This window comes from Eriocheir sinensis, chromosome 20 (assembly GCF_024679095.1).
Source record: "Eriocheir sinensis breed Jianghai 21 chromosome 20, ASM2467909v1, whole genome shotgun sequence".
In the NCBI taxonomy this organism is placed as follows: domain Eukaryota; kingdom Metazoa; phylum Arthropoda; class Malacostraca; order Decapoda; family Varunidae; genus Eriocheir; species Eriocheir sinensis.
In genome coordinates, this window is record NC_066528.1 from 17,226,858 (window position 1) to 17,254,470 (window position 27,613).

Genomic DNA, 27,613 nt, shown 5'->3' on the forward strand with positions numbered 1-27,613 from the left:
AGTTATTGATATACTTGAAGTGAATGGGAAGGATAAATCGACGTTCCTAAGGTTGATTTGGTTACTGTATCTTGTAATAATTGTCGCATATGTGAAAAGGGATGCTCGGAACAGATGCAACAGTGGCCCCAAACATCAGGGGTAACATTTTATAGTTATTGATATACTTGAAGTGAATGGGAAGGATAAATCGACGTTCCTAAGGTTGATTTGGGTATTGTATCTTGTAATAATTGTCGCATATGTAAAAAGGGATGCTCGGAACAGATGCAACAGTGGCCCAAACATCACTTTAGGTAACATTTTGTAGTTATTGATATACTTGAAGTGAATGGAAAGGATAAATCGACATTCCTAAGGTTGATTTGGTTACTGTATCTTGAAATAATTGTCGTATATGTGAAAAGGATGCTCGGAACAGATGCAACAGTGCCCAAAACATCACTTAAGGGTAACATTTTATAGTTATTGATATACTTGAAGTGAATGGAAAGGATAAGTCGACATTCCTAAGGCTGACTAATTTTCTTTACCGTATCTAGGAAAAATTATCGCACATGTGAAAACGGTGGATTAAATAGATGCAACAGTGGTCTAAACATCGCAAAGAGAGGAATAAACCAACAAAAAACAGCACAAAGATGATAATGTAAGTCCTTGCCACCAGCCAGTGTATAGTCTCCCAATCTTGTCTCAATACAAAATTAACATGATTCGCGCGGCTATAGAATTACACCCAACTTTACCTTACGTCATATTCGGGCAAAACAATTTATCACACGGTTCCTAGATGCTAAAAAGATGGTTCTGGTTGAATTATACACTAGATATATTAATGCCGTTACTCTACGATACTGTAATGTTAGAGATAACGAGAAAAACTATTGTAGCTATATTTCATCACCCAAATATTCGGGTTCAACATTTATCACACGGTTCCTAGATGATATAAAGATGGTCCTGGTTGAATTATACACTAGATATATTAATGCCGTTACTCTACGATATTGTAATGTTAGAGATAAAGAGAAAAACTATTGTGGCTTTATTTCATCATTAAAATATTCGGGTTCAACATTTATCACACGGTTCCTAGATGCTAAAAAGACGGTCCTGGTTGAATTATACACTAGATATATTAATGCCATTACTCTACGATATTGTAATGTTAGAGATAACGAGAAAAACTATTGTAGCTATATTTCATCATTAAAATATTCGGGTTCAACATTTATCACACGGTTCCTAGATGCTAAAAAGACGGTCCTGGTCGAATTATACACTAGATATATTAATGCCATTACTCTGCGATATTGTAATGTTAGAGATGGAGGAAAACTATTGTGGTTATTTCCTCATCCAAATATCCGGGTTAAACATTTATCACACGGTTCCTAGATGATATAAAGACGGTCCTGGTTGAATTATACACTAGATATATTAATGCCATTACTCTGCGATATTGTAATGTTAGAGATAGAGGAAAACAATTGTGGCTATTTCCTCATCCAAATATCCGGGTTGAACATTTATCACACGGTTCCGAGATGCTAAAAAGATGGTCCTGGTCGAATTATACACTAAAACATTAACGGCATTACAATACTTTAATGATAGAGAAAATTAAGAAAAACTACTGTGATTTCTTCCTTCACCCAAATATTTAGCTTACTGAGAGGGGGCAGAGGAAGTGACTTAGTACTTCTAGAAAGGCAGTGACGGTCTACTTCCCTTCAACAATGAATATAAGTAATGCAAAACAGTAAACTAAAACCAGATGCGTATTTATTAACCCGTTTTACAAGACTACAAAATAAGCCTCTTCTTCTTCAACCTCGCAAGACCCAGAGATATTACTTCATTTCTCTATTTCACCTACATTTCCCTCCCACACTAAATATAAGTAATGCAAAACAGTAAACTAAAACCAGATGTGTATTTATTAACCCGTTTTACAAGACTACAAAATAAAACTCTTCTTCTTCAACCTAGCGAGACCCAGAAATATTACTTCATTTGTCTATTTCACCTACATTTCCCTCCCACATTAATATTAAGTAATGCAAAACAGTAAACTAAAACCAGATGTGTATTTATTAACCCGTTTTACAAGACTACAAAATAAGCCTCTTTTTCTTCAACCTCGCGAGACCCAAAGAGATTACTTAATTTCTCTATTTCACCTACATTTCCCTCCCACACTAAATATAAGTAATGCAAAACAGTAAACTAAAACCAGATGTGTATTTATTAACCCGTTTTACAAGACTACAAAATAAAACTCTTCCTTTTCAACCTAGCGAGACCCAGAAATATTACTTCATTTCTCTATTTCACCTACATTTCCCTCCCACACTAAATATAAGTAATGCAAGACAGTAAACTAAAACCAGATGTGTATTTATTAACCCTTTTTACAAGACTACAAAATAAGCCTCTTCCTCTTCAACCTAGCGAGACCCAGAGACCACATTTCTCTATTCTTTCACCTAACCAATGTGTATTTATTAACCCGTTCTACAAGACTACAAAATAAGCCTTTTCCTCTTGAAACTAGCGAGACCCAATGAGATTACTCCATCTATAAATTCTTTCACCCGCTCTCAAAGGCTAATCCCCCCGCCTGAGTGAAGAGAAAGGCGAGAGGTGTGAAGACCACGAGACAGTAACCTTTCCTAACAGACGAGACGGGAGAAAATCGGTCATACTCTTAGATATTTAGACGCCCATGGACAGTATTAGACTTGGCTTTCATGGGAGTTTTGAGCATTTGCTGAGGTAGTTTTATGTTCCCGGTGGTGGTGGTATAATGATGCTTTTGGGATATTAACCTAAAGAAATAGTCCTAAGACCCCGATTTGTCTCCTTTTCGGCATTTGGAGATATGTGATGTGGGGAGTGAGAGCATCTTGGCTTTCATGGGAGTTTGGAGCATTTGTTGAGGTAGTTTTATGACCCTGGTGGTGGTATAATGATGCTTTTGTGCCATGAACCTAAAGAAATCGTCATAAGAGCCCGATTAGTCTCCTTTTCGGCATTTAGAGATATGTGATGTGGGGAGTGGAAGCGTCTTGGCTTTCATGGGAGTTTGGAGCATTTGCTGAGGTAGTTTAATGACCCTGGTGGTAGTATAATGATGCTTTTGTGCCATGAACCTAAAGAAATCGTCATAAGAGCCCGATTTGTCTCCTTTTCGGCAGGTGATGTGGGGAGTGGAAGCGTCTGACAATACCGCCCTAAAATCACTCCTCCGTGTAAGTGAAATCTCTGGGAACCACACGACCGTCCCGCCGCCCCCAGACGCAGCATCCCCCTCACGCAAGGACCCTCACATCTTTTTGCCAGGGAAGGCCGTCCCCCGTCCCCCTCCAGCGAACACGTGAGAAAAAACTCCACGGCGGGGCACGACAGAGGAGCCCGCCGCCGCCACTTACAAAGGAAATACTGAACTCACACAGTTAGCAGGCCAACCCCGCCTGGAGGAACCCGCCCGCCCCACGCCTCCCCGCCGGCCCCAGCACATGTCCCGCACGACACACAGCCTCTCCGTGCCGGGGAGGACCAGAGGGCATGTATGGGGGAGGCTGAGGCTGTTGGTATGGCGGCGAGGAGGCGAGGTGGCGGGGTGGGCGAGGAGCCGTGCCCCTCATCCGCACCCCTCCTGCACCTGTGAACACTCCGCCTCCTCCGCCCCTCCAGGTCCCATTCATACGCGCCCCCGCCGCCCAGCACACCCAGGCCCTCGACACACGGCCCCCTGCACGCAGCAATCGCAGGCCACGTGACATATTCAATAAATATTTGCAAGGCAAGCAGCAGCCTTCGGCCACGCATGAAAAACTCTAGTTAGCAACTTTGGCTCAGCCGAGACTGAAATCCCAGAGCATCCTGATCTATGCCGTGCCTCGAGCACCAGCACCTCCCGTGGCGAGGCATTGCAGCAGCTCAGCGGCGTGCAGCACGGCCTCTGCCCTGGGCACGGGGAGCTGCTGGGTATTGGAGAAAAAACAGCATCTTGAGCCTCCGCGGAGAGGCCGCCGCGCCATGGCAAGCAGCGGCAGGGCCCATCAAGTGCTCAACCCCCACAATGCTGCACTATTTTCAGCCGCCGAGGGCGAGGCGGCCCACCCCTCCACCACGGCCCTGCCCCAGCACCGGGGGCCTCGGGGCACGCAGCGGTGTGCTGGGACTGGTGCAGCTGAGGGCGGACAGCACAGCCCTGCCATGGCCCTGGCCCCACCGCCATCACCTCGCCCTGCCCAGCCCGGCCCGCACACCACGTCACCCTGCCCCGCGACGTGCCCAGCACACCAGCCAGGGCACACCACCACAACCAAGTCTCGATTCTTACCTTCATCAAGAAGTCTTTCGACGTGCAGAAATACGCTGGGGAAGGCTGCGAGCTGTTTCTTATCCTTTAAGAGCTGGGCGAGGTAGTCCGCAATGCTACTAGTAGTGTTAGAGTCACCCATTGTGTCAGTCTGTGTGAGTAGGCGAGAAGACGAGTGAGAGAAACAAGAGGTTAGTGGACACTACGGAGCAAGAGTCACAAGTACTGGACCTCCATCCGTGGTTCCTCACTCTCCACTGCCGCGCAGGCGCACACACCCCGGCCAGCCCACTCGCCCCGAGGGGGAGGGCGGCACGTTTTCTGTGCGCTGCGACGCAGACTCCCCCAGGTGTGTGTTGGGGCACACTGCGGAAAATTGAGTTTCTCTTCATTTTGATGTCGATCTACTTTATTGCCTTTACATTCGCCCCTTCTTCAGCAACAGATAACTGAATACCAGGCGGCGGGAGAAAGACAGCTCCTGGTGCGGTAAATATTTTTAGAAATGAGTCGTGAGGAAAACGCTTATAACAAAACTGGGTCACTAAGAAAAACTTGAAGGGCAGTGCTAAAACTACTTTCAACTTCACCGATACTGTCCAGTAGATAACTAAATTCTAAGCAGTGGGAGGTGGAAAGCTCTTATTACTCTGAATATTCTTGTAAATGAGTCCTGAGGGAAATACTGATATAATAAACAAGGATCACTACAAGAAAAGCGAGGATAATACTGGACCGTTTATTATATGTGTCCTGGGATGTGCGTCATTTAAACAACTCTTCCCAGAACTTGTATTTAAATATATCTAGTGTGTGTGTGTGTGTGTGTGTGTGTGTGTGTGTGTGTGTGTTTGAGGGGGGGAGGGGATGCGATGAGCGAAGGGTCTTGGCTGTAAGTGGAAAGAAAGCTTCACTAATGAGCTCGACAGTGACAGGCCGCTTATAGGAGCAGGGCGTGGGCGTGGAGTGGACAAGACATATAGGGCGAGAGGGAGAGGGGCGGACGTGACTTACAAGGCCCGTTATGGTTATGAGAGAAGCGATACGTGGAACAACCTGGGGTCTTCGGGGTCTTTACCAGTACCAAAAACATTCATTACCAAAGGGAGAATCTACTAAGTGACTTGATAAAATGGAAAGACTAGGCCTATAGGATCTGATTTAGTTATAGGTAGAAATGATACATGCAACAATCTGGGTCTTCGGGGTCTTTACCAGTCCCTAAACATTCATTACCAAAGGGAGAATCTACTCAGTGACTTGATAAAATGGAAAGACTAGGCCTATAGGATCTGATTTAGTTATAGGTAGAAATGATACATGCAACAATCTGGGTCTTCGGGGTCTTTACCAGTCCCAAAAACATTCATTACCAAAGGGAGACTCTACTAAGTGACTTGATAAAATGGAAAGACTAGGCCTATAGGATCTGGTATTTAGTTATAGGTAGAAGTGGTAGAAGTGATACATGGTACAAATTGGGTCTTTGGGTTCTTTACCAGTCCCAAAAACATTCATTACCAAAGGGAGAATCTACTAAGTGACTTGATAAAATGGAAAACTATAGGATCTGGTATTTAGCTATAGACAGAGGCGATACGTGCAACATTTTGGGGTCTTCTTGAGCTTAATGGTTCCAAAAACATTCACTAGCAAAAAAAGAATCTATTAGTATTTAGTATTTAGTTATAGTAAAAACGATACGTTCAACAATTACCCCAAAACATTCATTACCAAAAAGGATAATCTATTAGTATTTTGTCTTTAGCTATAGATAGAAGCGATAAGTAGAACCACTTGCCTCCTCTTGGCCTTCAGTGACAGCCCCCAAACATAAATTATTAGAAGAATCTATAAGTATTTAAAATTTGATTCTAACACAACCTACAAAAGCCTTATCAAATACCTACAACCTCAACCAAGGCCTTACCAAATACTCACAACCTCTACGAAAGCCTTACAAAATACCCACAACCTCTACGAAAGCCTTACCAAATACCCACAACCTCTACGAAAGCCTTACCAAATACCCACAACATCTACCAAAGCCTTACCAAATACCCACAACGTCTACCAAGCCCTTACCAAATACCCACAGCCTCTACGAAAGCCATACCAAATACCCACAACCTCTACCAAGGCCTTACCAAATACTCACAACCTCTACGAAAGCCTTACAAAATACCCACAACCTCTACGAAAGCCTTACCAAATACCCACAGCCTCTACCAAAGCCTTACCAAATACCCACAACCTCTACGAAAGCCTTACCAAATACCCACAACCTCTACGAAAGCCTTACCAAATACTCACAACCTCTACGAAAGCCTTACCAAATACTCACAACCTCTACGAAAGCCTTACCAAATACACACAACCTCTACGAAAGCCTTACCAAATACTCGCAACCTCTATCAAAGCCTTGCCAAATACTCACAACCTCTACGAAAGCCTTACCAAATACCCACAACCTCAACCAAGGCCTTACCAAATACTCACAACCTCTACGAAAGCCTTACAAAATACCCACAACCTCTACGAAAGCCTTACCAAATACCCACAACCTGTACCAAAGCCTTACCAAATGTGTGTTGAGCCGAATTCTTTGACAGTTCTCTTAGTTCTCTCATTTCTTAGCCCCTTCACGCAACCTACTTATTTTATAGGTGAAGCCCATAGCGCCAGTGGACTCTCTTGAGGGGCCTCTTTTGAACGACCCCAGCCCGTTAGTGGAGCAGGCGAATTTTATTTATAGTGGTTGCCATGATGTATGACTCTTGCTTACCCTACGATTGACTTCCTCTTCCATTTTCATAACTCAACGCAAGGGAATGGATGGCTACTTGGCTAGAGAGTCCCCCACACCGATGGTCTAAATTCAAAGCATCGACATGTATTTATCTGATCGTGTTGCAGCCAATGTGTGTGACTGCAACTATTTCTTCCTGGGTGGGTCATACATTTAGGGAGGCGGTAGTACAGAAGATGCATTGAGACTTGTGTTAATATAAATTTGGAACCGACAACGTACGTATAGGCAAAGTGTTCAAAAAGGGTACAGTGATTTCATTAGTTTCCCCTCTCTCTCTCTCTCTCTCTCTCTCTCTCTCTCTCTCTCTCTCTCTCTCTGGCGTAACACACTTCCTACATCTTCAAAACGAAATATATGTAAAAAAAATCCATGCCCTTGAATATCTCGGCACGCTAAACAGTTAAATATTTGGGCGATTCCTCAGCACTGGCCTCAATTATAGCTAAAAACATCAGAAGGCGCAGTAAATTTAAGATCACAGATGGCTTTCTCTCACTTTTAACCCTTTCTGGTGGTTGGTGGGTGGGTGTGTTGGGGGGAGTGTGAGAGGGGGGAGTGTCGCATATTATATTATTGGTGTGTTGCGGAGAGAGAGAGAGAGAGAGAGAGAGAGAGAGAGAGAGAGAGAGAGAGAGAGAGAGAGAGAGAGAGAGAGAGTAGCCTATATGGTCGTTAAGAGAGGGAGCGACTCATAGTAAATTATCCCGTCCAACCTCATAGAGAAAATAAGGACGTAAGTTTAACGAAAAGAAGTAGTATTAGTAGTAGTAGTAGTTGTAGTAGTAGTAGTAGAAGTAGTAGTATTAGTAGTAGTAGAGCAAGAACGACCTGAAAACGAAAATATGATAACAAAATAACAATGAAAGTTACCCAAGAAATTAAAAGAAAGAAAGGGCGATGAAGAAATAAGTTAAAAAAGAATGGAAAAGAGAAGTAGTAGAAGAGGAAAAAGAAGAAGGAAAAGTAGAAGAAGGAAAGAATTAAGCCTGAGTTGTAAAAAGGAGAAGAAAAAGAGAGAAAGGGAAGAAGAGAAAGAGAGAAAGAGAGGAAGAAAAGGGAAAATGAACGAGAATTGAAAGAGGAGATCAAGAACAAGAAGAACAAGAACAACCAGAAAAGAAAGAAACAAAAGAAACAGAAAAGAAAAGAAGGAATTAAAAGATTGAGTCATTAAAGGAAGAAAACGAGAAGAAGAAAAAACAAGAACAAGAAGACAAGAAGAAAACAAGAACAAGAAGAAGCACACAAAAAAAGAGAAAGAAGAAGAATTAAGATCGAGGTTGTTAAATCATTGAAGAAGAAGAAGAAGAAGGAGAAGAAGAAGACAAACAAGAGGAGGAAAAAGATGAACAAGAAGAAGAAGAAGAGGTTAAATCACTATAGTTGAGCCGGTGATGATAAAGAAGAAGAAGAAGAAGAAGAAGAAGAAGAAGACAAGCAGGAGGAGGAAAGAGAAGAAACAAGAAGAAAAAGCAGAAGGTTTTGAAGCAGTCAGCGGGTCTCCTCACACGCCCACATTCTCCCTACACACACACACAAACCCACATCTCCCTCCCTCGCTCCGTGCCAAAGATTATTTTAAATGTTCGCAAAGTGAGTTGGAACCAGGCGTCCAAATCGTCACCTTTTGTTCCTGGCGCCTGACTCATTTGTGTGACCGAGGTATAGCGATAAGGACGAGTAATGAAGGAGTTTGAGGAGGAGGAGGAGGAGAGCAGATGGGCATGAGATAATAGGCGCAGAGGAGGAACAGGAAAGAGTGGATTTGCCAAAGTGAATGTTTATGAGCTCTGGCAAGGGAAAGGGAAGGGAGGAGGAGAAGGCGTGGAGGGGAGAGAAGGGGAGGGAAAGGGAAAGGGGAGAGAAGGGGAAGGAAGGAAGTAAAGAGAGGAGAGAAAGGGAGGGAAGGGAAAGAGGGGAAAAGGAGAGGGTAGGAGGGAAAAAGGGTATCGGAGAGGAGGAAAGGAAGGGAAAAGGTGATGGGAGGGGAGGAGTAGAGGGAGAGGGGAGAGGAGAAAGGGGAAGAGAAAGAAAAGAGGGTAGGAGGGGAACGAGAGGACGAGAGGGGAAGGAGGGGGAGGGAAGGAGGGGAAGGAAAGGGAAGAGGGATAAATGGTATGGGAGGGGAGGAAGGGAAGGGAAACAGGGGAAAGGAAGGAGAGGGGGAAATGAGGGGAAACAGGAAGGGAAAGAAAAGAGGGGAAGGAGGGAATGGACGAGTGAGAAGCTAGGAAGGGAAAGAGGAGGGGAAAGGAAGGGAAAGCGGGGAGAGGAGAGGGGAAGAAGGGGATCGAGGGGAAGGGGAGAAGGAAGGGGCGTGGCCTCAGCATGAAGTGTGACCATTGAGCAAAGTTGGAGATGAAAGCAAGAGTGATATTTTCAAGACTTGTATATTTAGAGTTTGTTGGAGCACCGGGCTAAATTGAATCGACCAAGCGAGTTTACATCTTACGAATTATTAGATTTCCTACATCGTTACTTCGCTATGCATGGAGATAGATGGAAAACGAAGCGAAAGGAAGGTACGGTAAAGATGGGAGCATACACTATAGATGCGCGTGGCTCCAGTGCTCATCTCCGTGAATCGACCAAGTGAGTTTACATCTTACGAATTTGTTAGATTTCCTACATCGTTACTTCGCTATGCATGGAGATAGATGGAAAACGAAGCGAAAGGAAGGTACGGTAAAGATGGGAGGATACACTAAAGATGCGCGTGGCTCCAGTGCTCATCTCCGTGAATCGACCAAGCGAGTTTACATCTTACGAATTTGTTAGATTTCCTACGTCGTTACTTCGCTATGCATGGAGATAGATGGAAAACGAAGCGAAAGGAAGGTACGGTAAAGATGGGAGCATACACTATAGATGCGCGTGGCTCCAGTGCTCATCTCCGTGAATCGACCAAGTGAGTTTACATCTTACGAATTTGTTAGATTTCCTACATCGTTACTTCGCTATGCATGGAGATAGATGGAAAACGAAGCGAAAGGAAGGTACGGTAAATATGGGAGCATACACTATGGATGCGCGTGGCTCCAGTGCTCGTCTCCGTGAATCGACCAAGCGAGTTTACATCTTACGAGTTTGTTAGATTTCCTACGTCGTTACTTCGCTATGCATGGAGATAGATGGAAAACGAAGCGAAAGGAAGGTACGGTAAAGATGGGAGGATACACTATAGATGCGCGTGGCTCCAGTGCTCATCTCCGTGAATCGACCAAGTGAGTTTACATCTTACGAATTTCTTAGATTTCCTACATCGTTACTTCGCTATGCATGGAGATAGATAGAAAACGAAGCGAAAGGAAGGTACGGTAAAGATGGGAGCATACACTATAGATGCGCGTGGCTCCAGTGCTCATCTCCGTGAATCGACCAAGTGAGTTTACATCTTACGAATTTCTTAGATTTCCTACATCGTTACTTCGCTATGCATGGAGATAGATGGAAAACGAAGCGAAAGGAAGGTACGGTAAAGACGGGAGGATACACTATAGATGCGCGTGGCTCCAGTGCTCATCTCCGTGAATCGACCAAGCGAGTTTACATCTTGCAAATTTGTTAGATTTCCTACGTCGTTACTTCGCTATGCATGGAGATAGATGGAAAACGAAGCGAAAGGAAGGTACGGTAAAGATGGGAGCATACACTATAGATGCGCGTGGCTCCAGTGCTCATCTCCGTGAATCGACCAAGCGAGTTTACATTAGATTTCCTACATCGTTACTTCGCTATGCATGGAGACTGATGGAAAACGAAGCGAAAGGAAGGTACGGTAAAGATGGGAGCATACACTATAGATGCGCGTGGCTCCAGTGCTCATCTCCGTACGGGCCAGTGTGACATCCGGGTTACCATAGTTTCCCTTACCCAGGTTTCCCCAGGTACCCATTATCAGCCCGAGAGGGAGGTTGAACGGGTTGCTTGCACGCCGACTGCCCCAGAGGATTTCGAACCCAAGCCAGCAGGGACGCAACTACATATATTTAGATAGATATATAGATAGACTAGATCGGTGTACTACGCAAAGAGATAGTGAGATTTGAGTGAGATAACGAGACTTTCGGGTCGTATTATAAGACATTTTGCAGCCCAAGAACACATATTTGGCAAGGCTCTCGTAGGAGTTGTGGGAATTTTCAGGAGTAGTTTTATGACCCTGGTGGTAGTGTGACCCTTCTTCTTTACCGTGAACCTGAAGAAACGCTCATTAGAACCCTACTGACCAGCGTTCCCAAATTATCGTACACACCGTATTCCATTTTCGTAGTTTCTGACTGATATGTAGAGCAAAAACAAACAAACAAACATCAATAAACAACAGTTTTAACGCTAACTTTAATATTCTTTCGTTATTTGTGTAGGTACGAGAGTTTGAGGCTTAAAAATGATAAATACAATATGGTGAATACGATAATCTGGCAACGCTGCTATTGACCCCCTTTTTTTACCTTTAGAAACACCGTTGCCAGATTATCGTACTCAGAACCTCATATTTACCGGTTTTTGAGTCATAGCTATTGCCAAAAAGCACCAATAATTAACCATTTTAACGATCACTATATATGAAGACAGTAATTTAGGTCGAGGAGGCAGTTTTGGGGTCGGAAATCGGGAAACATACGAGGCTGAGTACGACAATCTGGCAACGTTGTTTAGAAAGACTCGATGTGGCAAGGGAGTGTCTCATAGTACCGAACGAAATGATGCGTGGGTGAGATGCGTGACAGCCCTGAGCCAGCCTGAGTCACACCGCCCAGGTCTGACGCAGTCCCTGAAGATGAACTCACAGCTACTGGAGCCATAAGCGTTCGGGGCACCGCGGTCACCTCCCGAAATAACCTCGATACCGTTTTTAGACTTCAACTGCGCCGGTGGGAGGGTTGACTCATCCATCTTCTCGTCCGCCTTTATAGCTCGACTGTCAAGCGGGCCGAGGCGTGGACGTGGGCATAACATTGATTTGACCGAGCAATCATCAGCGTAATTACTTAAACATACGACACACATTTACATAGATTTCCATAGATGTTCAGACCGCAGAGACTAGGTGGGGGAGGTGGACCGTCTCTTGAATCTAGAGGAACATCAATAAATGCCCATCAATATTGATTTGACCGAGCAATCATCAACGTTATAACTTAAATATACGAGACACATATTTACATAGATTCCCATAGATGTTCAGACCACATAGACTAGGTAGTGGAGGTGGACCGTCCCTTGAATCCAGAGGAACATCAATAAATGCCCATCAAGACTCCATTTCTGTCCTAGCGAATATAAGAGGAATTCGTGGTTGAGATAGATAGATAGAGATAGACAGATAGATAGTGTGAGGAACTTCAATATATGCCCATTAAGACTCCATTTCTGTCCTAGCGAATATAAGATGAAGTCGTGGTTGAGATAGATAGATAGAGATAGACAGACAGAGTGAGAAACATCAATATATGCCCATCAAGACTCCATTTCTGTCCTAGCGAATAAAAAGTGAAGTGGCGGTCCAGATAAATAGATAGACTGACAGACAGATAGATAGAGATAAAGAGGAAAAGAGAGAGAGCCCTATATGCAACTAACCTTATAAGCAGCTCCTTTATCCTTCCCCCTCGGTACCAGCTCCTCTATCCTTTCCCCTCGGTAGCAGCTCCTCTATCCTTCCCCCTCGGTAGCAGCTCCTCTATCCTTTCCCCTCGGTAGCAGCTCCTCTATTCTTTCCCCTCGGTAGCAGCTCCTCTATTCTTCCCCGTCCCTCACGTATAAGAGGAAAAGAGAGAGAGAGCCCTATACGCAACTAACCTTATAAGCAGCTCCTCTCTCCTTTCCCCTCGGTAGCAGCTCCTCTATTCTTCCCCCTCGGTAGCAGCTCCTCTATCCTTTCCCCTCGGTAGCAGCTCCTCTATTCTTCCCCGTCCCTCACGTATAAGAGGAAAAGAGAGAGAGAGAGCCCTATATACAACTAACCTTATAAGCAGCTCCTCTATCCTTTCCCCTCGGTAGCAGCTCCTCTATCCTTTCCCCTCGGTAGCAGCTCCTCTATTCTTTCCCTTGGTCACGCATCCACGGTTCTCACAGCCATGCAACAAGTCGTCTGCGGTTGTCCATTCATCGTCGTCATTTGCCTTCCTGCGCCTCGGCCCTCGTGTCAACCTTAAAGCGCGGACGTCACTCATCCCGTAAGAGACAAGGGGTAAAGATTAAAGGGAGGTAAAGGGGTAAAGATTAAAGGGAGACGGAGTGTTGATAAAAGGGGGCATAAATTAAGGTAAAGATTAAAGGGAGGCAAGGGAGTAAAGATTAAAGGGAGACGGAGTGATGATATAAGGGGACATAGAGGTGAAGATTAAAGGGAGGAAAAGGGGTAACAATTCTAGACAGACGGGTGAAAATGAAAGGGAGACAAAGGGTTAAGGAGTAAAGGGAGACAAATGGTTAAGGAGTAAAGGGAGATAAAGGGTTAAGGAGTAAAGGGAGACAAAGGGTTAAGGAGTAAAGGGAGATAAAGGGGTAAAGAGTAAAGGGAGATAAAAGGTATGAAGATTAAGGGAGATGAAGGGGTAAACCGGTAAAGGGAGAGGAAGGGTTAAAAACTAAAGGGAGATAAAAGGTATGAAGATTAAGGGAGATGAAGGGGTAAACCGGTAAAGGGAGAGGAAGGGTTAAAAACTAAAGGGAGATAAAAGGTATAAAGATTAAGGGAGATGAAGGGGTAAACCAGTAGAGTAAAGGGAGAGGAAGGGTTAATAACTAAAGGGAGATAAAAGGTATGAAGATTAAGGGAGATGAAGGGGTAAACCAGTAAAGGGAGAGGAAGGGTTAATAACTAAAGGGAGATAAAAGGTATAAAGATTAAGGGAGATGAAGGGGTAAACCAGTAGAGTAAAGGGAGAGGAAGGGTTAAAAACAAAAGGGAGATAAAAGGTATGAAGATTAAGGGAGATGAAGGGGTAAACCAGTAAAGGGAGAGGAAGGGTTAATAACTAAAGGGAGATAAAAGGTATAAAGATTAAGGGAGATGAAGGGGTAAACCAGTAAAGGGAGAGGAAGGGTTAATAACTAAAGGGAGATAAAAGGTATAAAGATTAAGGGAGATGAAGGGGTAAGCCAGTAGAGTAAAGGGAGAGGAAGGGTTAATAACTAAAGGGAGATAAAAGGTATGAAGATTAAGGGAGATGAAGGGGTAAACCAGTAGAGTAAAGGGAGAGGAAGGGTTAATAACTAAAGGGAGATAAAGGGAGACAAATGAAAATCTCCCTCAAGGTTACAATCATGAGACGAATCAGGTGGAGGGATGAGGCTTAGGCAAGGGAGGCAGGTTGAATGTTACTCTTTTCGCTGATTCGACCTTTCCAGCACAACACTCGGGCAAAGTTTGTGAGGGATCTATTTCGGGGCGTCATCCAGTCATAGGAAGCTTACTTTGGGGCAAGAACCAAAGCCCTACAATGCATTTCAGGGCCATCAACCAAAAGAATGCAACTTATTTGGGGACATCAACCAAAAGAATGCAACTCATTTGGGGACATCAACCAAAAGAATGCAACTGATTAGGGGACATCAACCAAAAGAATGCAACTGATTAGGGGACATCAACCAAAAGAATGCAACTTATTAGGGGACATCAACCAAAAGAATGCAACTTATTTGGGGACATCAACCAAAAGAATGCAACTCATTTGGGGACATCAACCAAAAGAATGCAACTCATTTGGGGACATCAACCAAAAGAATGCAACTTATTAGGGGACATCAACCAAAAGAATGCAACTTATTAGGGGACATCAACCAAAAGAATGCAACTTATTTGGGGACATCAACCAAAAGAATGCAACTCATTTGGGGACATCAACCAAAAGAATGCAACTTATTAGGGGACATCAACCAAAAGAATGCAACTTATTAGGGGACATCAACCAAAAGAATGCAACTTATTTGGGGACATCAACCAAAAGAATGCAACTTATTAGGGGACATCAACCAAAAGAATGCAACTGATTAGGGTTCATCAACCAAAAGAATGCTACTGATTAGGGTACATAAACCAAAAGAATGCAACTTATTAGGGGACATCAACCAAAAGAATGCAACTTATTTGGGGACATCAACCAAAAGAATGCAACTGATTAGGGGACATCAACCAAAAGAATGCAACTTATTTGGGGACATCAACCAAAAGAATGCAACTTATTAGGGGACATCAACCAAAAGAATGCAACTTATTAGGGGACATCAACCAAAAGAATGCAACTTATTTGGGGACATCAACCAAAAGAATGCAACTTATTAGGGGACATCAACCAAAAGAATGCAACTTATTAGGGGACATCAACCAAAAGAATGCAACTTATTTGGGGACATCAACCAAAAGAATGCAACTTATTAGGGGACATCAACCTAAAGAATGCAACTTATTAGGGGACATCAACCAAAAGAATGCAACTTATTAGGGGACATCAACCTAAAGAATGCAACTTATTAGGGGACATCAACCAAAAGAATGCAACTTATTAGGGGACATCAACCAAAAGAATGCAACTTATTAGGTGAAATCAACAAAAAGATTGAAACTTATTTGGTGACATCAACCAAAAGAATGCAACTTATTAGGGGACATCAACCAAAAGAATGCAACTTATTAGGGGACATCAACCAAAAGAATGCAACTTATTTGGGGACATCAACCAAAAGAATGCAACTTATTTGGGGACATCAACCAAAAGAATGCAACTTATTAGGGGACATCAACCTAAAGAATGCAACTTATTAGGGGACATCAACCTAAAGAATGCAGTTTATTTGGGGACATCAACCAAAAGAATGCAACTTATTAGGGGACATCAACCAAAAGAATGCAACTTATTAGGGGACATCAACCAAAAGAATGCAACTTATTAGGGGACATCAACCAAAAGAATGCAACTTATTAGGGGACATCAACCTAAAGAATGCAACTTATTAGGGGACATCAACCAAAAGAATGCAACTTATTAGGGGACATCAACCTAAAGAATGCAATTTATTAGGGGAAATCAACCAAAAGAATGCAACTTATTAGGGGACATCAACCAAAAGAATGCAACTTATTAGGGGACATCAACCAAAAGAATGCAACTTATTAGGGGACATCAACCTAAAGAATGCAACTTATTAGGGGACATCAACCTAAAGAATGCAATTTATTAGGGGACATCAACCTAAAGAATGCAATTTATTAGGGGACATCAACCAAAAGAATGCAACTTATTTGGGGACATCAACCAAAAGAATGCAACTTATCTGGGGACATCAACCAAAAGAATGCAAATTATTTGGGGACCAACCAAAAGAATGCAATTTATTTGGGGACCAACCAATTTCTTTAATATTATTTGTACCTTTGGCTCATAGCAACGGGTAGGCTGTCTTGATGGTGCCTGTTGGTCTGTTCCAGTCTGTGAGTGGCAAAGGCAAGTGTTTTATAGAGGTGCCATTCTTGCTTGGCTCATGCAGTCCCAGGGAGCAGCACATGATGGTTTTGCTATCAAGAAAGCATGTGGGTTGTCTTCGGTCACCTGGCAAGTCAAGTGGGATTTGAAACTGGGTCTGCGGAACACTGCACCAACACACTGACCACTCATCCACTGCAGGAAACTTATTGTGGGGTAAACATCTAGAGGGGGAGGGGGAGGAGGAGGGGGTGGATTGGTGTCCCCCCTTTTCACTGTACTTCAAAACAAGTGTTGGATTCAGAGTTTTTATTTGTATGTACATGTTTCGGCCCTTTATACAGTGCACATCATGACGGTCTCGGTCCCCCGCTGCTGTACGCTCTGAGGACCCCTGAAATAGTTCCGCTGAAGGCCTCACGGACAGTCCTGGAGCTGAGGTGCTCGGCCTGAACTGTCCTCCTGTAGTAAAGTCCTAGACTACATCGATATGTGGAATAAGTGAGGCCTGTCATCTTTCACATACTGAGTTAGTGATCTATCATCATTGGCGGAGGAAATAAAGTCAACTTCAAAGCATGTCTACGCCTGTTTTGCTGCTCCTCTACAAAATAAAACGCTATTCTTTTCAAAGTTGGCAATACAGGATCACAGTAGTAAGTAGTTCCAATGTATGAACTTTTTCTTTCCTTTAAAACTAATCCGTAAACTCCTGACGTAGTTTCCTGGGTCAGGCGCGCCCGGCGGCCGCGGGTTCAGGCGGCCGCAGGCTTGTGTTCGCTAGACTTGCACTTCACAAGTGACGTCTTGCCAAGCTCTTGTTTGTTATATAATATATACTTCTCTTTATCACTATCAAAGAGTAAAAAACACATGGTTTTCCAATTACCTATGAACTATTTTACTCAGAAGTCTTACAAAACTCCAGCCTGAGGTACAACAGGGACCTGGGTACATTTTAACTTCATTTTGTACTCAACTAACACTCTAGTGACCAGTTTCTGCAGTCCAATTTTAGTACTTGCACACACTACATGTTTACCTCAGACGCCACACAAAGCTACCATATCAATACTAGTTTGATCACCAATCATTAGCTGAGTACAAGATGCAACACACATCTCCCAACTCAACCACATACCCAGGAAAATATAATTAAATTTATTTGTGTGTTTTTTTCAGGATGAAGTATGACGCTACACCAGTTCCATTAAGCCTAACCACTGGCAATGTCTTATGCATGACTCACTCAGGCAGACTTAGGATACACACAACTGTGTCGAGTAAAGATACAAAGTCACCAACGTCCCTTTATAAATATGCAGCTCAAGGTGATTCTTGGAAGCATACAACAAAATACACACAATCTTGGGAACACATCGCTAACTTGAAATGCATAGCAGCTTAATAATCCAAACAATAGAATAACATTCAAACCAAACAAACTTTTTTTGGCTTACAAACTCGAGGGTAAGCTCTTCGGTCTGCATCTTTACCGTCACAGTTATTTGCTCAGTCTTACAACTGCACACTAAGTACACATGAATAAGATGTACATTCTAAAACGAATGCTTATCATTTCTTGCGGAAGTAAACTAACATGTAAGCAAACACATACTGGCGTATAAAGTGTCCAAAAGTGAGAAAGGAGACTGAGACAGCGATGGGAAGAGGAAAAAAGCGGATTCAATCTCTCGACAATACTAACTGGCTAATTCCAACTCTTGCAAACGGGTAAAGATGTTTTCTTCGACACTTAAGGAAGTGGGAGCCCAATTACATTAATCATGGAAGCACAATTGAACACAAGGGTAATACTTCAGTGTGAACGTATTACAGATTCTGGTTGTGCAGTCACTTCCTTTCCTTAGTCTCCAAGCAGGACGCGTTCCCTCACAGAGCTGGTGCTTGGCCTTCGTGGCAGACGGGTTCACTGGGACAAGCTGGAGCCACTCCCCACTAATGACACTCAGACACACTGAACCAAACACACAAAAGTGAGTATCTTCTCTGGGCTTCATAATTTTTCAACTTTGACAAAGAAATTTATTTAATAGCGTGGACACACATTTTGAACTTAAAATGGAAAGGAAAACCTAAAACACACATATGGCACATTGAGCAACAGTAACATCACTACTACTACTAAGGAATCATCCTTATATAGGGAGGGACACAGTTGCAGCCAGCTGAGGGGAGGAGTCTGAGGTATGTAAGAGGAACCACAAGAAGGGACATAAGGAGGATACACCAAGGAACACCTGGGGGCGACAAACCCGGACAGATGTCAACTTTATAACAATGATGAGTCGTGTCAACAAAAATAAACAAAACTGCAAGACTGGAATCCAATCACACATGGATCAGGGTCAGCTGGACTTAGTTAAAGGCCACCAGTGGGCAATGGATGCTACATTCTGCACAGCCGCTGCTGGCCAGTCCTCAAGTGTCTTGCTGCAGGGTTGTTGGGGCGCACTCCCTTCTCTTTGCCACGGGGAAGCACTCCCAGGACAACTTAATGCTCTGCAGACGCACCTGAAGGCATGTGCCCCAGTCTCTACGTTCAAGATATTGCGAATGAGACAAATGCAAACTGAGAGCTTACACACGAGCTTTCAGTAGCGGTGGGATGGCGGGTGTGAGGGGCAGGGAGGTGGAGATAACACCAAGTCAAGAGTGCCCCCACCCTGGCTGACATCTGCTCTGGGTACAGCCTCCTGTCACTGCCACCACACTCAGACACGGGGCTGAGGCGGGGCGCTGTGGTGGGGTTAATATGGGGCGGCGGGAGACACAGGGGTGGGATATTCTGTCTACTCTTTGGGGTAAACTTTTCTCTCAAGAAGTTATGTTTTCCCAGACTGCTCTTTACAAGGAATGGAGGGAGGAGGGTTTGCCGTATATGCTAGCATGTGATGACGATGATACAATGTGGGCGTGAAGATGAGGGGTGGCAGCAGAGGGTGAGGGGGTAATGGTGGCGATGGGGGCGTTGGGTGAACCAGTCGGGAGCTGCGGTGGGGCAGGGCAACGTTCTGTGAGCTGGGTTACACGGGGAGAACTGCAGAGAAACAATGGATTCAGACCCTTTAGTTGGACATATGAACTCTTGAATGAAAAAATAAAGGCACTATCTAAATCCATTTTTTTTTGTTTTTTTACAAAGCTGCACAGATATCCTACCTACGCCAGCAGGGAGACAGACATCGCTGCCTGGGGAGAAAGCCACTGCGCTAGTGTCCTGGCGGCTCCCAGGTGGTGTGCAGTTATACTAAGTTTTTATTTTGGTTTTAATCACAGTTATCTGTAGTGTTCCAATGCAATATAAAATTTTTAACAAAATTGATACAACAAATATCCTTAGAGGCTCACAAATACATTATAAAATGCAACTTAACTCCACATGCAAAATAATACAACAGATCTTCCAAACAAAAAACATGGGAAATTATCAGAAACAACTACAATTACTGCATATTGATTTTTCAAAGATTAATGTATTATATAAAAATCTTAACATCTTAATACCTAATTACGAACTGTACTCAATCGTAACATTGCAAAATGGTCCTTGCCTTGCAGACAAAGGCAAGGAACAGTTGGGTTTCCTGTACTCAACACATATATACACACCCTCACACATCCAAACAGCAACTATGTACATCACTGGTACTCGTGTAAGCAAAGAAACGCTGTAGGTAGAGAACCACTTCTTGTGCCTAGTCCACACTGGATTTGTGCCGACCACCGTCACCGCCGCATCACTCACACTGATGGCGCAAACAAGCCGGGTCGTGAATGGTTCCACACAAAATAAACGTCTGCAATCTTTACTTACGAAATATTTCCACCTTGTGCAGGAAATATCTGACAACGAACGGACGTCATCGTTTCATAATCTGATGTGATACACATCAATCGTCACTCTACTAAAAGAAAGGCTTTTGTGAAGGTCAAGCAGGATGAAATCAGACTACATTCACTTCCTTGAGATTTTTGTTTTCCACATCACTGTATTTCCAGCTGGTGCAGACTGCTTCCAAAGAGTACTGCATAATATCAAGCATCTCCTGTTCCTGGGTCCACAGGGAGTTCATAGCAATAGAAATATAATCCACTATATAGCTATGGGTGGTGTGGACAAATCACAGTACAAAGGTGGGTAATATAGTCTATGGAAACTTGCCAATACTTTGTGTTTGGTTACAAGTCAAGTGCACGGAGACACTAATCCTGCTTTTCTAAATACTGATCATAAACCAAAAGGCCGGTGGAGTATCGGAGGCAGAGTCTAAATAGAAACTTCACATTACAAGACTCTCAGCCGGCAGTTAAACCTCCGCCATCAGGGACTGTGATTCAATGGGCGCGGCAGAGTCGTAGAGCGTGTCGGTGTCCTGCGTGGGTTCGCCTTGGAGCTGGCACTGGTTGTTTAGGGTCCCGGCGCCGCAGTCACAGAAGAACCTGAAATGCCGGCAGGAATGCATGTGTCAACTCTCTCTTCCTTCCTGAACTCACTTATGTTTTAATACTTCTGTTCTCTCTCTATCTCTCTTGTTTACGTTTTTATCTTATCTTCTGCTCTATGTAGTATTCTCTTTCTCTCTTATCTTATTACCTTCCATGCTCTATCTCCCTTCATTTGTTATTTTCTGCCTCTGTTTTTTTTTTTTTATTTTCCCTTCTCCCTGTATTATTTTTTATCTTTCTCTATTTTCTATCTTCTGTTATCTCTATCTTTGTTTTAAGCTATTTTCTGTCTCTGCTCTGGGCTTCAATATTACCTTCTGTTCTCTGTATCATTCTTTCTCTTGTTTATATTCCACCTTCCTCTGTTTTGGTCCTCTATTTTATCTTCTCTCTATATCAATCTCCTTTTCTCTTCATATCTTTTGTGTATGTTATTTTCCTTCTCTGTTCTGGTCTTCTATCTCGCTGTCTGCTCTCTGTATTATTCTCTCTCATTTATATTCCACCTTCTGCATGATATAGTATTTTCTGACCCTCTGTTATGGAATGCTCCTACTGTATATACACTGTTTGCAGGAGTAGGGTCGTTGGGCTTTGTTGTTTCCTCTATTCTATTTGTCCTGAAGTTGCTGTCTTTCCAGATAAAATGGATAGGAAAGAAGGAAAGAAAAAAGAAAGGTAAAAAGAAAAAGAAAATGTATAAAAAGATATGAAAAAAAAGGAAAGTAAAAGAAAAAAGATAAACAAAACAATAAAAAAGAAAAACAAAAGAAAAAATTGAAAGAAAAATAAGAAAAATTGAAAAAGAAAACAAGGAAAAATTAATGAAACGAAAATCAGAATAGAAAAAACTGGGAAAATAAGAAAAAACGTCACGTCACCCACTTGTCGTGACGGATGAAAAAATAAAAAAAAAAATAAGAGAAAAAAAAAACAAAGAAAAAATAAATGAAAAGAAAAAGAAAAGAACATCAGAAAACAAAAAAAACTGGGGAAATAAAAGTCGCATCACCCACCTGTCGTGACGGATGAACTCCACCACGTGGCCGTTGTGACACGTCTTGATGCAGTTCACGCAGATGGCATTCCGCTCCGTGGTGTTGCAGGTCCGGCAGCGAAAAAAGTCGTGCATGGGGAAGCTGGTGTAGGAGGAGATCTTGTAGAGGCACTGACCGCTGGACACCGCCTTCTCCACGGCGTCGTGATTGCTGAAGATCTTGTTGCCTGGAATACAGAGAGGAAGGTCAGAGGTCAAGGTTGTTAGCAGGTGCATGGATGTAAAGAATATCCGAGGCTGACAACCTGAATCTCTACTCGTCTTACTTCTTCTCTTTTGGGGTCAAGATAGCTAGCTGGTTTGTGTACGTAAAGAATATCTAAAGCCAACATAGAGGAAGGTCAGAGGTCAAGGTTGTTAGCAGGTGCATGGATGTAAAGAATATCCAAGGCTGACAACCTGAATCTCTACTCGTCTTACTTCTTCTCTTTTGGGGTCAAGATAGCTAGCTGGTTTGTGTACGTAAAGAATATCTAAAGCCAACATAGAGGAAGGTCAGAGGTCAAAGTAGCTAGCTAGGTGGTTCATGGACATAAAGAATATCTGAAGCTAACATAGAGGAAGGTCTGGGGTCAAGATAGATAGCTGGTTTGTGTACGTAAACAATATCTGAAGCTAACATAGAGGAAGGTCAGAGGTCAAGGTAGATAGCTGGTTGTGTACGTAAACAATATCTGAAGCTAACATAGAGGAAGGTCAGAGGTCAAGGTAGATAGCTGGTTGTGTACGTAAACAATATCTGAAGCCAACATAGAGGAAGATCAGAGGTCAAAGTAGCTAGCTGACTGTGTACGTAAACAATATCTGAAGCTAACATAGAAGGTCAGAGGTCAAGGTAGATAGCTGGTTCGTGGACGTAAAAAATATACGAGGGTGACAATTTGAACCTCTACTCATCTTTCTTCTTCTCTTCTGAGGTCAAGGTAGATAGCTAGTGCCTTGCCTGACCTTCCTTGCTATTGTGTTTCTTTCATTGTTCATCTGCTATCTATTCCATGCATGATTACAATGGCAATGTCCCAAGACCTCTCTTCTGGCCAACCCTTCAGTTTGTTTTCACAGGAGCAGAGCCTAGTTTTTTTTCCTTGTTGATTGCCTTTGAACTGTTTCCTTCACCATAAAAAAACTAACACAAACATAAACAATCACCTCTCTTATTTGGGTTGACTCTTGATACTAAACAAAGACCTAGCTGGCTTTTTTATTTGTTTTTCTTCTTTGTTGAATGCCCTTGAGATGTTTCCTTCTCCATAAAAAACTATCACACAAATACAAACACTCACCTCTCTGAATTCGGTTGACCCCCGATGCAAAAAAAGAACTAGTGGGCATTTCAGTTTTTCCTTGTTTAATGCGGTTTCCTTCAACGTATAAAACCAAACACATACACACATACACAAACATTAAAAAAAAAACTCACCTCTCTGTATTGGGTTCACTCCCGATGCTAAACAAAGACCACCAAAACGATTATTGAATATTTGGTTGTGCTCTAAGGTTGCCGTTGCGTTATTGGTTATTTCAATGCCCGCTGCCAGCCCATCGTAGATCTGGTTCCGCCGCAGGTTGGGATGGCTCTGTGTGGGGTGGCTCTGCGTGGATATTAGAACACCAGCTTGTGCATTTCGGAAGATCTCGTTTTCCTCTAGTAACCCTGGAAAGAAGGAAGACAGGCCGTTAATATTCTTCTCTCTTCCTTATCGTTAAAAGCCCTAGTTTTCCGTTATGGGGTTAGATGGGCTATGAGTCTCTCCCACACTGTTGATGCAAATATGAAATAACTCTTTGCAAGGATGATAATAAGGGAAAAAGTCATTGCTAGTTGTCTGTTGTATAGCGTGCCGATGTGATGTCTTTTTCAACTCTTATTCGGTGCCATTAACCCGGTAGCAGCGACAGGCCAAATTTTTGAGATGATATAAACCCCAAAAAAATAGATGATGCATAAGCTGATCACAAATGCGTTGATATATATTATGAAATGGTTTGCGTGAGTGATGATTTTTTCTCATTTTTCTCGCTCAGAGGGGCCTTTAACCCGGTAGCAGCGAGGATCATGTTTCTTAATGGTCCCCCCAAGCGAGAAAAATGAGAAAAAATCACCCCTCACACAAACCATTTCATAATATTTATCAAAGCATTTGTGATCAGATTATGTATCATCTATTTTGGGGAGTATAAATCATGGCACAAATTTGGCCTGTCGCTGCTACACAGTAAAGCCACAAATTTGGCCTGTCGCTGCTACCGGGTTAATGAAACATGATCCCCGCAGTTATCGGGTTAAATAAAGATATACGAGGACAAAATAACAAATACGAAGTCAAAATAATTTTCAGAAGGATGATAATGAAAAAAAAAGTTACGTACAGTCCTCAAATATCTTAACTGTGCTACTGTGATGCTTTTAACTTATTTCCTGGCATTAAATAATTGTATATGATGACAAAATGACTCTCTGAAAGGATGGCAATGAAGAAAAAAGGCATTGGCAGCCGTAAAATATATCATGTCGTCACCTTCGTAAACAAACAGCCAAGTCATTATTTTATACTTTTCAGGAAATTGGAAAAGACCTGTCACTATCTCATTTGGCTTAAGGTTTAGGCAGAAATGAAAAGTCCGATTCTAGAACACTCGAGCCTTGAATGACGAAGGCAATTATACAAATATGGGCGTCACACGTTGAAAAATTGATGTAGACAAAAAACCTGGAAACTGCTGTAAAATGACTTAGGCGATTATTTTATGAGGGTGATGTGCTGCTGTGATGTTATGAGCTCATCTGCCATTACTATAAAAATCTGAAGACAAAATACTTTCAGCAGGGAGGGTAATGAAGAAAAAAAGGTCACTGGTACTTGCAGCCGGCTAATATATAAAGTGATGCTGTGGTGTCCCTTTCAACTCACCTTTGCCTCCATTAAATAAACAAATATGAGGACAAAATACTTTCAGCAGGAATGGTAATGAAGAAAAAAAAGGTCACTGGTTCTTGTATCTGGCTAATATATAAAATGATGTTGTGGTGTCCCTTTCAACTCACCTTTGCCTCCATTAAATATACAAATACCGGCTTCCCTCCCATCGTATATCTTGTTCCGCCGCAGGATGGGGTTGCTATCCGTCTTTATCCACACGCCGGCCATGGCATTGTCGAATATCTCGTTCTGTTCCAGCAGCCCCAGCCCACCGTTGTACACCAGCACCCCCCCGTTCTGGCCCCCCCATATCTTGTTACGACGGATGATGGGGTTGCTTCCAGTCCTAAAAAGAGGGTCATTGTTATTAGTTTGAAAAAGAAGTAGATGTCAGATAACAGTGTTGCTTCCAGCCTTAAATCTTCCCTTAAAATGAAGATCAGTGTAATTAGTTTGGACAAGAATTAGATATGGGATGATGAAGTTGCTTAAGGTCCTAAAATGAAGGTGAAGGTTAATACAGCTTGAAAAAGAAATATATACTGGATGATGGGGTTGTTTATGGTCCTAAAATGAAGGTGAAGGTTAATACAGCTTGAAAAAGAAATATATACTGGATGATGGGTTGTTTATGGTCCTAAAATGAAGGTGAAGGTTAATACAGCTTGAAAAAGAAATATATATTGGATGATGGGGTTGTTTATGGTCCTTAAATGAAGGTTTGAATTTTGAACAAGAATTAGATATCCAAACATCAATCTTAATTCTGTGTAAGCAAATTAGTAGCCTACGGTTATAGCAAAAATTAGGTCATTTGTAATTTGATCTTAATTCCATATATAAACAAATTAATGGGGTAGAGTTTGAACATGAATTAGACATATGTATTTCTATTTGTATTTCCATACTATAAACAAATCAATGGCCCACAGTTTGAACAAGAAGTAAATATCTGTACTTTCAACTTAAGTCTACATAAACAAATTAATGTCCACAAATAAAGTGCGATAATCATTAGTACAGAAACAATAATAACAATTCTAACAGGGGAGATCTGAGACACTTATTAAGAGGAATTAGATATCTTCAAACTTCATTCTATATAAACACAAATAAAGACAAAGATAAAGAGCAACACTACTACAGAAACACAACAACACTTCTGCAACACTCACCTGATTTGTACTCCTGAGTATAAGTGGTTGAAGATGTCATTGTCCTCTAGCAAGCCGTGGCCCGTGTCATAGAAGTACACCCCAACCTGCTTACCCGAGTGGATACGATTCCTCCGCAGTGTCGGGGTGCTTCCTGCCGGGGCGAAAGGGAGCATTAGCACGTCATTATCATTAGTTGTTTTTGCAGACGTTCTTTTACTCTGTTTGTTGTTGTGTACTTGAAGAGATTTAGGATGATATTTTTAGAAGCTTCCGCCCCTCACATCAGTCAGGGTGAAGGGAATATTAGCACTTCAGATTTTATTAGTGGTTGTTTTTAACTTATTTTACAGCAAGGGAGGCAGCTCAAGGGCATACAAATAAAAACAGCAATAAAAAAGCTCGCCAGGCGCTGCTCGAACAAAAGAAAAAAGAACGAAAGGCCAGAAGGAACCTTGAAAGCAGCTGTTGTTTTACTTCATTTATTGTTTGTTTGATGTGTACTTTAAGATACTTATTACCCTACAGTCCCAACCCCTCTGTCCATCATTTCTATAACCTGATTAGTTTGTCCTTTTACTTTCCCTTGAGCTGCTTCCTTTGCTAAAAAATAATAAATACATAAATAAAAGTCTGCCCAACCCTTATGAACCCCCTGTTGCCTTACCCGTGGTGATCCAGACGCCAGCTAACGTGTTGCATAGACCTCGTTGCATTCTATGAGGCCCTGCCCCTTCTCGTGCACATAGATCCCCCCGTGCTGCCCATCGTGGATCTTGTTGTGCCGCACGATGGGGTCGCTGTTGGTGCGGATCTGAATGCCTGCCAGCGCATTACCTGAGGGAGGAGTGAGGTTATTAAATGTTTCAGTCTGCACGTCAATATACAACCTCACTTGTAAGTCACTAAGTGTAGGCTGAAGTTAATTACATTGTTTCAAGTTATATTTTCTCCTCTGATAACATCTTGCTTTTGGGGGGCACTAGACCAGCCCTTCCTTGATCACTTAAGATGCAAGAAGATGGCAACAATGATGAGAGTAAGACACAAACCTTCCCGTCCTGACTCACCATAGATATTATTGTGTTCGATGAGCCCTCGGCCGTCCCCAAAGATGTACACTCCACCCTGTAGGCCGTTGTAGATTTCGTTCCTTCTGATGGTGGGGTTGCTGTTTGAGGTAATCCACACGCCGGCGTACTTGTTGGAGTGGATCTTGTTCTCGATAAACTGCCCCATTCCGTGTTCGTGGACGTAGATGCCACCCGTTTGCCCGTTGTGGATCTCGCAGCGAACCACCGTCGGGTTAGCCTGGGCCTTCACCTCAAAGCCAGCGATGCGGTTGTTGTGGATGTCATTGGCCTCGAAATAACCCTGCATAGAGGAAGACTTGTATAAGATAATGTGTTTTGAAAGAGTGAGGGAGAGTGAGCAAGGG

The 27,613-nt window shown here is 42.8% G+C and overlaps 3 protein-coding genes across 14 annotated transcripts in view; all 3 read right to left on the minus strand.

The window, feature by feature from the left end:
- LOC127001287 (uncharacterized) overlaps positions 1–4,345 on the minus strand; it is a 60,424-nt gene extending 56,079 nt beyond the window's left edge. For 2 of the 3 annotated variants that reach the window (XR_007754994.1, XR_007754993.1), the window contains exon 1: positions 3,333–4,345. Coding sequence is in view for 1 of the 3 variants with exons in the window: in XM_050865670.1 (XP_050721627.1) it covers positions 3,455–3,834 (380 nt within the window). In the remaining 2 variants the exon portion in view is untranslated. The remainder of the gene's footprint in view (positions 1–3,332) is intronic. The other variant, XM_050865670.1, reaches the window with a different exon arrangement.
- LOC127001285 (protein held out wings-like) overlaps positions 1–4,608 on the minus strand; it is a 129,532-nt gene extending 124,924 nt beyond the window's left edge. For 4 of the 10 annotated variants that reach the window (XM_050865661.1, XM_050865667.1, XM_050865664.1 and 1 more), the window contains exon 1: positions 4,352–4,605. In XM_050865661.1, coding sequence (XP_050721618.1) covers positions 4,352–4,472 — 121 coding nt within the window. In that variant the 5' untranslated portion in view covers positions 4,473–4,605. Of the gene's footprint in view, positions 1–4,351 lie in introns of all 10 variants that reach the window. The other 6 variants (XM_050865668.1, XM_050865666.1, XM_050865659.1 and 3 more) reach the window with 3 other exon arrangements.
- Positions 4,609–16,867: 12,259 nt separating this feature from the next.
- The window catches only part of LOC127001289 (F-box only protein 11-like), a 29,773-nt gene continuing 19,027 nt past the window's right edge, over positions 16,868–27,613 (minus strand). Inside the window, 8 exon segments of the mRNA XM_050865671.1 lie at positions 16,868–21,037; positions 22,060–22,267; positions 23,521–23,754; positions 25,147–25,367; positions 26,197–26,329; positions 26,843–26,875; positions 26,878–27,012; positions 27,246–27,549. Of these exon segments, the coding sequence (XP_050721628.1) occupies positions 20,905–21,037; positions 22,060–22,267; positions 23,521–23,754; positions 25,147–25,367; positions 26,197–26,329; positions 26,843–26,875; positions 26,878–27,012; positions 27,246–27,549 (1,401 nt within the window). The 3' untranslated portion in view covers positions 16,868–20,904.